The 10,896-nt window shown below is 34.4% G+C and overlaps 1 protein-coding gene across 7 annotated transcripts in view; it reads right to left on the minus strand.

Annotated features, from left to right (window-relative positions):
- LOC107158377 (ATP-binding cassette sub-family A member 6-like) overlaps nt 1-10,618 on the minus strand; it is a 27,446-nt gene extending 16,828 nt beyond the window's left edge. Inside the window, exons 1-3 of one of the 7 annotated variants that reach the window (XR_007345657.1) lie at nt 9,674-10,614; nt 8,289-8,426; nt 5,538-5,645 (exon numbers count right to left, since the gene is read on the minus strand). Coding sequence is in view for 6 of the 7 variants with exons in the window: in XM_015504862.2 (XP_015360348.1) it covers nt 5,538-5,645; nt 8,289-8,369 (189 nt within the window). In the remaining variant the exon portion in view is untranslated. Of the gene's footprint in view, nt 1-498; nt 607-2,900; nt 3,039-4,303; nt 4,610-5,537; nt 5,646-8,288; nt 8,427-9,673 lie in introns of those variants that run through there. The other 6 variants (XM_048798193.1, XM_015504862.2, XM_048798194.1 and 3 more) reach the window with 6 other exon arrangements.
- Between the last annotated feature and the right edge of the window lie 278 nt (nt 10,619-10,896).

Raw genomic sequence — 10,896 nt, forward strand, 5'->3', positions numbered from 1 at the left:
ATATATATATATATGCATATATATATATATATATGCATATATATATATTTCCATAGAGTTACTGGTTCAAGATGATGAAAGCAGACTTATCTAAATCTTATTTTCAGGTTTTGTTTGGTTAATGAGAATAATTAAACACAAATACAATATAAAATTGCATTTACAGAATGCAGAGGGAACACAAGTCTTAAATATGGTCTTCAATTTCAACATCAATGATTTCCTCCTGAGTTAGGAAATAATGTAGTCCAAAGATTTTTTTATAATATTTCCCTCTAAAGGTTTACGTCAAGTGTAAAAAATCATTGTACTTATGCCAAAAAGTTGAAGTAAAAAGTGTTTTGCATTTTTAAAAGTAAGATTTCTGACTTGCTAGAAATAATGATTAACAATGTTACCCAAAGTAGAGTTAAGTGTTTTTCTCACAGGAAAACATTTTGAACACACAATATTAAAACACAATTACTTAAATCCCTGAACTTCCCTGCTTTCTCTTACTTTGTGATCACTCACACTGCTCATGGCAATGTAAGGAGAAAGGCAGCACACAACAAAAATCATGAACGGAGAACTTTCCGGCAACCCAGTCCAGATGTACAGATGGTTCTGGAAGCAAAAACGTAATAGTAAATTTTTTCATGAAACATACACTAATAATCAAAGAATATGCTTTTTGAAATATTGAGAAGTCAAAATATAGTTCTAGTTCACAGTCATCCAAGAAGGGAAAGTGATTTCTTGTTACTTGACATGGGGCTTCAACTCCAAGAAAAACACAAGTCAGAAATGATTTAGGTCTCACTTTTGGGTATACATCCAAAAGAACATAAAGCAGGGTTTTTAAGAGGTACATGCACACTACGTTGATAGCACCATTACTTCCAATAGTCAAGAGATGGAATCAACCCAAATGTCTACCAGTGCATATATGGATAAATAAAACATGGTATATATACATACGATAAAACATTATTCAGCTCTAAAAAGGAAGAAAATCTGTCACATGCTACAACATGGATGAACATGGAGGACATTATGCTATGTGAAATAAATCAGTCAAGAAGAGACAAATATTAAGGTATTTAAAGTAGTCAAATTCATAGAAATAGAAAGTAGAGTGATGGTTCCTCCCCAGGAGCAGGAGAGGAGATAGGAATAGGAACTGTTTGATGGACAGTTTTACTTCCACCAGACATAAAAGTTCTAGAACTTTATTTCACAACAATGTGGATGTATTTAATACTAGTGATTTGTATGCTTTAAATGATTATTATAGTCAGTTTTATATTATGTGTTTTTACCATGATGAAAAACAACAATTTGTGAATTGTGACTCTTCATTAACAGAAAACTCAGGCCTAGGCAACATGTCTTTCTCAGCAAACCACAGATGGGTATGTGAAGTCCTTAGCAACAGGGAGGATACATTCTCTAGCACAGAGCTGAAAAGGAAAGTTGGTGCCAATGAATGCATCTTTGAAGAGATAAAATTTAAATCACTACCCCCTAATCAGTGTCTGTCTGAGACTGGGCCCTGTGCCCAAGCAGCATATAGGACTATCTCATGGATAAAATTAGAGGGGAGCAACACAAGTCTGTCTCAGAATAATTCTCCAATTCTCAAATTTTAAGATTTTGGAGTCTGTGTCTATAAATTCCAATTTTTCTCCAGGTGGGAAAATGCATTACTGTCATCATAGGAATGAAGGAGTATGCAACTGGGGGATGGGGTGTGATTAAGAGAGTAGCCATGGAATTTAGGTCCATTTTGATCCTGAGCAAACAGGCAAAGACATGAGAAAACTGAATAACCAAGAGAGGGTAACTGTCCCACCCACTGGTTCCACTTTCAGACGAGTTCCCTTCAGACACTTCTGTGCTAAACCATCCTGTATTCCCCCTGATCACATTCAACTCATGGATGTAGACATACATCACTCACCTCTCAAGTCTATTCCATTCTCATTCTCCCCATTACCTACAGAAAATCTGCACTTGAGTGTAACAACCATGCAATGGAGCCAAAATGGAACTCAACACCTTTGTCATAAAGTGGAATTTCCTTTTAACTGGTCTATTTTTAATGCTGCTGATTTTTCTTTCGAACTTTTGGTGTGAAACATTTGGAATCAGTTTCAAGAGATCCCTTTGGTATCAACCAGAAAACTATAAAATCTTAAATACTTATTATTTTCTAATAATCATGCATTGGTTATATGGGGGATCATCATCCAAGAAGAATGATGAAATGGGGAAGCCACTGTCACTTCTGGGCTTCAGGGAAAAAGGAAGGAGGTGATATTACTGGAGCCCAATGTGGAAGGCCCTCTGCTCTTCTATCTCCAACCATTGTTTTCTCTATTGTCTGAAGACAGGCTGTAGCCAAAATCCCAGAAGCTCAACTCATCGGTATTAGACAACTTTGCAACACAGAGGAACTATGATTACATGAAGGAAGGCATCAGAAAGCAATACATCCCAGGACTGGCAAATTCTCCTTCATGTTAGTCAATCTACTCACTTAGTCAAGGGAGTTTCCATTAGAAAATTATATTAAATTTATAAAATGAAAGCAGCATGACAAAAGCTCCTGATTTCTAATTCAGTATTTTCTGTCTCTGTCTCCTCTTTAATGTACTTCCTGGAATGTCTCTACAACTTCCACAGCATCCCTCCCCCAGGAGAATATGAAAAAATATTCAAAAGTATTCACCAATGATTTCTCTGATGATAACTTAGCAATAAAAAATATTTTATCCGATAAAACATGTTTAAAATGTTAGGACACAATAGTAATTTTTAGGGTGAATAATTAAATATAAATATTTAAACCTTAAAGAAGAAAAACATAGGTTACTTATCACATTCTTAATTTCAGGATCACTAAATTCAATATTTACCCATGAAAATGGACTTCTCTCAATCCGAATATGCTGTGAATGATTCAACATCTGAAGTAGCCCATTGCTGATAATATTCACGAGGATAGGAAAGCAGTGCAACCTCTTGGTATTACACACAACTGAAAATCTATAATCCTTAAAATAAACAAAAACAACATCAATAAAGTTAATTCTAAGACCTTGAAGAACAAAGGTATAGTTTTTATATGTAAGAAGCTGGAGTGTCACATTCCAGCTATGTGTCCACCTTCAAGTTAACGAACTTTCATGAGCATAAAAGTTTCCTCATCTGTGAGAGAAAATACTAAATGGGTCATTACATGATTTAATGTGATTATATATAAAAGGCCCTAGCACAGTGGATAGTGCAGAGTCAGAATCCACTTCATACAAATTTTTATTGGTTTTGCTAAATAGCTATGATTTTGTCTCCATTGTCTTGATGAGGAGATCTCAGTGGAGTTTAAAAGTTTCCTGGACAAGGAATCACTGGCAGTTTATGAGCAAGAAAAGGAATTTTATCATAGCAGGTGATAAACATGGAGTTTATTAATTATTTATGTTTACACTGTCAGCAAAGCATTTCCACCCTCTCTAAGACTAGGTTAATGTACTTCATGTTGATGAAAATGTTCATGCATTCATCAAGAGGTTCAATGTTGTTTAAACATTAACAATAGTTCGCGTAGTAAGTATTTAGGACAAAGGAGAGGCCAAAGCAGTTTCCCAAAGTTGGAAGAGAGTGACTATATTTTTCATAATTCATAATTCATAATTTAGCTTAGGTAGTCTAGAGTTCAATGATACAGTTTCAAAAGTTTTTGTTTTTTATTTACCTTGTGGCAATAAATAAAGAGAAAACTGCACTGTTAGTAAAGTGAGACTCAGAAGTTTTACTTATGATTAGGTTGGATTGTCATCTGGTTTCTTGTTTTCTATGGATCATTCACTTTTACCTAAATTGAAATACACTAACATAGCATATGAGGAATACTTTTCTCTCCAAGAATCTGTGTGGATATTATAATATTTTTAGTACAGTACAGTATATTATTAGTATAATATGTTTTACCAACATATCATACAGATAGTTAGCTATTAAATGGATTCCCTAAATTCATAATTACAGATAATTTTAAAATGTAATATTTCATTGAGTTTGAACAATATGACTAATTTAGTTTCTTTCAAATGTAAAAATTACTTCAAGAGGAGAAAAATGTTTCAAAAACACTCATTTAAACATCACAGTTTATTCAATATGGACTAAAAATGTTTTTCTGAGTCAAGCTACTATATACTAGCTGGGTTGATTCTCTGAAGTTTTTAAGAGTTAAAATATAGCACTTTCTGTGCATTTGTGTGCAGTCATAAAAGCAAAACTCAAGAGACAAACGTACCTTTTGTTTACCAGAAACTATGATAGCGCCATTGTATGAGAGGCCTTCAGTGTCATTTCTGTTTTCAAAGTCATCTACTTCCAAAAGTATATTTTGATGCTTCAAAGACTGTATAAAATCTTCAATATTTGATTCTAGTAGGAAATCAATAACAAAAGGCCATATAAAGGTGAGTAAATAGATTACAAATGTTTTCCTAGTGAACCCCGCACATAAAGTTGATACTTACAGCATGCTGTCTCTATTGATATCACAATAATACTGGGCCATGAAAAATAAATCATTCACTACCATTTTCTATTTAACAAATATTATGCTATGATGAATTAGCTTTTTAATTCCCTTTAATGCAAATTGATGTGTGATCATCAAAATAAAGTAGTTCTATTTCATGACTTTTATTTTTTTTTTAATTTTTTATTGTGGGTTGTTCAAAACATTACAAATTTCTTGACATATCGTATTCCACACTTTGATTCAAGTGGGTTATGAACTCCCACCTTCACCCCATACACAGATTGCAGAATCACATCACTTACACATCCATTGATTTACATATTGCCATACTAGTGTCTGTTGTGCTCCGCTGCCTTTCCCATCCTCCCCCCTCCCCCCTCCCCACCTCTCATCCCTGTTAAATGTTAATCTTCTTCTCCTGCTCTTCGTCCCTACTCTGATCTTAGTTNTATATATATATTAAAGCATTAAGCTCCTTCCAAAGAAATGTTTTGTGACCTGAAGGACATAAATTTTCCTTTGTGTATTCATCTTTCCATAGAGTTACTGGCTCAAGATGATGAAAGTAGTCTTATCTAAAACTAACTTTCATGTTATGTCTGGATAATGAGCATAACTAAATACAAATATAACATAAAATTGCATGTACAGAATGCAGAAGGAACCCAAGTTAAATTTGGTCTTCAATTTCAACATCAATGATTTCCTCCTGAGTTAGGAAATAATGTAGTCCAAAGATTTTTTTTTATATAATATTGCTCTTTAAGGGTTTACACTGAGTCAAAAAAAAAATATTGCACTTATGCTGTAAATTTGAAGTAAAAAGTATTTTGCATTTTTAAAAGTAAGTTTTTAACTTGCTAGAAATAATGAGCAACAATATGATCTGAATTAAAATACAGTTAAGCGTTTTTCTCATGGGAAAACATTTTGAACACAGAGCATTAAAAAAAAAAACAATAACTTTAAATGCTTGCACTTCCCTACTTTCTCTTACTTTGTGATCAGTGACACTGCTCATGGCGATGTAAGGAGAAAGGCAGCACACAACAAAAAACATGAATGGAGAACCATCCGGCAACCCAGTCCAGATGTACAGATGGTTCTGGAAGCAAAAACGTAATAGTAAATTTTTTCATGAAACATACACTATTAATCAAAGAATATGCTTTTTGAAATATTGAGAAGTCAAAATATAGTTCTAGTTTACAGTCATCCAATGGGGGGGGGAAGTGATTTCTTATTACTTGATGTGAGGCTTCAACTCTAAGAAAAAAGGGAGAGAGAAGGGAAACTATGGAAATGGAAGGAGACCCTCATTGTTACACAAAATTACATATAAGAGTTTGTGAGGGGAAAGGGGAAAAAAAAAAAAACAAGGGAGAGAATTAAACAACAGCAGATGGGGTAGAGAGGGAAGATGACAGGGAAGGGGAGGGGGGATAGTAGGGGATAGGAAAGGTAGCAGAATACAACAGTCATTAATATGGTATTATGTAAAAATGTGGATGTGTAACCGATGTGATTCTGCAACTTGTATTTGGGGTAAAAAATGGGAGTTCATAACCCACTTGAATCAAATGTATGGAAGATGATATGTCATGAGCTTTGTAATGTTTTGAACAACCAATTAAAAAAAAAAAGAAAAGAAATGATTTAGGTCTCACTTTTGGGTATACATCCAAAAGAACACAAAGCAGGGTTTTTAAGAGGTACGTGCACACTACGTTGATAGCACCATTACTTCAATAGTCAAGAGATGGAACCAACCCAAATGTCTACCAGTGCATATATGGATAACCAAAATATGGTATATATACATACGATAAAACATTATTCAGCTCTAAAAAGGAAGAAAATCTGTCACATGCTGCAACATGAATGAACATGGAGGACATTATGCTATGTGAAATAAATCAGTCAAGAAGAAACAAATATTAAGGTATTTAAAGTAGTCAAATTCATAGAAATAGAAAGTAGAGTGATGGTTCCTCCCCAGAAGCAGGAGAGGAGATAGGAATAGGAACTGTTTGATGGATAGAGAGTTTTACTTCTACCAGACATAAAAGTTCTAGAACTTTATTTCACAACAATGTGAATGTATTTAATAATACTGAACTGTATGTTTTAAAATGGTTATTATGTTCAGTTTTATGTTTTTTTTTACCATGATAAAAAAATAGTAATAATTCATGAATTGTGACCCTTCATTAACAGATAACTCAGGCCTAGGCAACATGTCTTTCTCAGCAAATCACAGATGGGTATGTGAAGTCCTTAGCAAGGATACATTCTCTAGCACAGAGCTGAAAAGGAAAGTTGGTGCCAATGAATGCATCTTTGAGGAAATAAAATTTAAATCACTACCCCCTAATCAGTGTCTGTCTGAGACTCGGCCCTGTGCCCAAGCAGCATATAGGACTATCTCATGGATAAAATTAGAGGAACAACACAAGTCTGTCTCAGAATAATTCTCCAATTCTCAAATTTTAAGATTTTGGAGTCTGTGTCTATAAATTCCAATTTTTCTCCAGGTGGGAAAATGTATTACTGTCATCATAGGAATGAAGGAGTATGCAACTGGGGGATGGGGTATGATAAGAGAGTAGCCATGGAATTTAGGTCCATTTTGATCCTGAGCAAACAGGCAAAGACATGAGAAAACTGAAAAACCAAGAGAGGGCAACTGTCCCTTTCTGCTACCCACTGGTTCCACTTTCAGAAAAGTTCCCTTCAGACACCATTGTGTATTCCCCCTGATCACATTCAACTCGTGGATGCATAGACATTACTCACCTCTCAAATCTATACCATTCCCATTCTCCCCATTACCTACAGAAAATCTGCACTTGAGTGTAACAACCATGCAATGGAGCCAAAATGGAACTCAACACCTTTGTCATAAAGTGAAATTTCCTTTTAATTGGTCTATTTCTAATCCTGCTGATTGGTCTTCCAAACTTTTGGTGTGAAATATTTGGAATCAGTTTCGAGAGATTCCTTTTGGTAACAACCAGAAAACTATAGGATCTCAAATACTTATTGTTTTCTAATAATCATGCAGTGGTTATATGGGGGATCATCATTCAAGAAAAATGATGAAATGGGAAGCCACTGTCACTTCTGGGCTGCAGAGACAAAGAAAGGAGGTGATAAGATTGGAGCTCAGTGTGGAGGGCCCTCTGCTCTTCTGTCTCCAACCATTGTTTCCTTAATTGTCTGAAGACAGGCTGTAGCCCAAATCCTGCAAGTGCAGCTCATGGGCATAAGAAACCCTTGCGACAGAGGAACCATGAAGGAATGAATCAGAAAGTATTCCAGCCAAGGACTGGCAAATCCTCATCCATGTTAGTCACTTAACTCACATAGTCAATGGAGTTTCCATGAGTAAATTATGTTAAATTTATAAAATTAAAGGAACATGTAAAAGGCTCCTGATTTCTAATTCAGTGTTTTCTGTCTCTGTCCCCCTCCCTAATATCCTTCCTGGAATGTCTCTATGACTTTCCAGAGCATCCCCCAGGAGAATATGACAAAATATTCAGAAGTATTCACTGATGAAATTTCTCTGATAATAAACTAGCAAGGAAAAAAACCACATCTTATTTGATTAACATATTTAAAATGTTAGGACACAATAGTAATTTTTCGGGTGAGTAGTTAATTATGCATATTTAAACCTTAAAGAGGGCAAACATGGGTTAATTTTCAAATTCTTAATTTCAGGATCACTAAATTCAATATTTACCAGATTAAATGGACTTCTCTCAATTCGAATATACTGTGTATGATTAAGCATCCAAAGTAGCCCATTGCTGATAATATTCATGAGGATAGGAAAACAGTGCAGCCTCTTGGTATTACACACGATTGAAAATCTATAATCCTTAAAATAAACAAAAACAACATCAATAAGTTTAATTCTAAGTCCTAGAAGAACAAAGGTACAGTTTTTATATATAAGAAGCTGAAGTGCCACATTCCAGCAAAGTGTCCATCTTCAAACTTAACAGACTTTCCTGAGCAGAAGTTTCCTCATCTGTGAAAGAGGATACTAAATAGGTCATTACATGATTAATGAGATTATATATAAAAGGCCCTAGCACAGTGGATAGTACACAGTCAGCATCCATTTCATGCAAATTTTTATTGGTTTTGCTAAATGCCTATGATTTTGTTCCCATTGTGTCTTCATGAGGAGGTTTCAACTTTTGTTGTCTAGGCAGTTCATGATGAGCAAGAATAGGAATTTTATCTCAGTAGGAGATACACATAGAGTTGTTAAAACATTCATGTTTACACTGCCAGTGAAGTATTTCCACCCTTTCTAAGACAAGGTTAATGTACTTCATGTTGATGAAAATGCTCATGTGTTCATCAAGAGGTTCAAGTTGTTTAAACATTTGCAGTAAGTATTAGGAAAAAGCAGCTGTCAAAGTTGTTTCCTAAAGTTGGCAGAGTGACTGCATTTTTCATAATCCATTTAGGTTAGGTAGAGTTCGATGATACATTTTCAAAATATTTTGTTTTTATTTCCTTTATAGCAAGAAACAAAAAGATAACTATATTTATTTTGACACCTTGCTTTTACTAAAGTAAGAGGCAAGAGTTCCACTTATGATTAGGATAGATTTTTATCTGGTTCCTTGATTTCTATGGCTCATTCACTTTTTCCTAAATTGAAACACATTAAGATAGCATATAAGGAATACTTTTCTCTCCAAGAGTCTGTGTGGATATTATAATATTTTTAGTATACTACAGTATAGTATATGTTTAGTATAGTATGTTTTATCAACATATCATACAGATAGCTAGGTATTAAATGGATTTCCTAAATTCATAATTATATGATAATTTTAACATGTAATAATAGTTCATTGAGTTTGATCAATATGACTTAATTTAGTTTCTTCCAAACATAAAAAAATACATACTTCAAGAGGAGAAAAATGTTTCAAAAACACCCATTTTAACATCACAGTTTATTCAATGTGGACTAAAAATGTTTTTCTGAGTCAAGTTACTATATACTAACTGGGTTGATTTTCTGCAGTTTTTAAGAGTTAAAATATAGCACTTTCTGTGCATTTGTGTGCAGTCATAAAGGCAAAACTTAAGAGACAAACGTACCTTTTGTTTACCAGAAACTATGATAGCGCCATTGTATGAGAGGCCTTCAGTGCCATTTCTGTTTTCAAAGTCATCTACTTCCAAAAGTATATTTTGATGCTTCAAAGACTGTATAAAATCTTCAATATTTGATTCTAGTAGGAAATCAATAACAAAAGGCCATATAAAGGTGAGTAAATAGATTACAAATGATTTCCTAGTGAACCCCGCACATAAAGTTGATACTTACAGCATGCTGTCTCTATTGATATCACAATAATACTGGGCCATGAAAAATAAATCATTCACTGCCATTTTCTATTTAACAAATATTATGCTATGATGAATTAGCTTTTTAATTCCCTTTAATGCAAATTGATGTGTGATCATCAAAATAAAGTAGTTCTATTTCATGACTTTTATTTTAAAAAATACATTTGAACTGGTGATTTGTGGAGATACAGTTACTATAGGAGTATGTTAGATTGTCCAGCCTGATGATAATACTCTCCTCTCACCCTTATTCTTTGAATAGAAAGTAAATATATAAATGTACATGTATAATACAGAAATATTCTTATTTTATTTAAGATATTTGCATATATATTGCACTCCTGTATATGGCATGGATATGTACTTTTTTCTAATTAAATGGAAAATAAGAAGGGGGCCACTATTGGACCAAAAATTTTAATGTGCTCCTAAAGAAGGCAGCAAATGGTATTCTTTGAAAGAGAAAAAAGAGCTGAGGAAACGCACAGCCTGGAGCACAAAGAAGCCAATAGCTGCCAAGGTAAAATCAGCTTCCAGGATATCAAAGCTCAGAGGAAACGAGTAGAAGGGGACAGTGTGGGCATGGAAGCCACAGTCAGGGTCCTTAACCAGTTTGCCATACCTGGAGCAAGGTGACAAGTCAGGCCCCTCCTCATGTCTCACAGAGCAGGCAATATTGCATCTGTCTCAAGGAAGAGTGCTATTTTTACCTTCTAAGAAACAGTATTTCTTACAGAGTCAGGCAAGACTTGAAGTAATTCCAACCCACAATCAGGGAAAAATGGAGTGGAAAAGAAGCTTGTTTGCTGTATTTTAGCTTGAAATGGGAGTCCATACTGGGATGCATGGAGGAATGGACAAATAGGGTCAAACTTCAGGCAAATTCAAAATTCCCCAGATAGGAAGGACATATCCATGGAAAACAAGCTTTCCTTGTATCCTGGGACAGCCACACATGCCTCTCCATCTTC

Source organism: Marmota marmota, unplaced genomic scaffold (genome assembly GCF_001458135.2).
Source record: "Marmota marmota marmota unplaced genomic scaffold, marMar, whole genome shotgun sequence".
NCBI classification, from domain to species: Eukaryota; Metazoa; Chordata; class Mammalia; order Rodentia; family Sciuridae; genus Marmota; species Marmota marmota.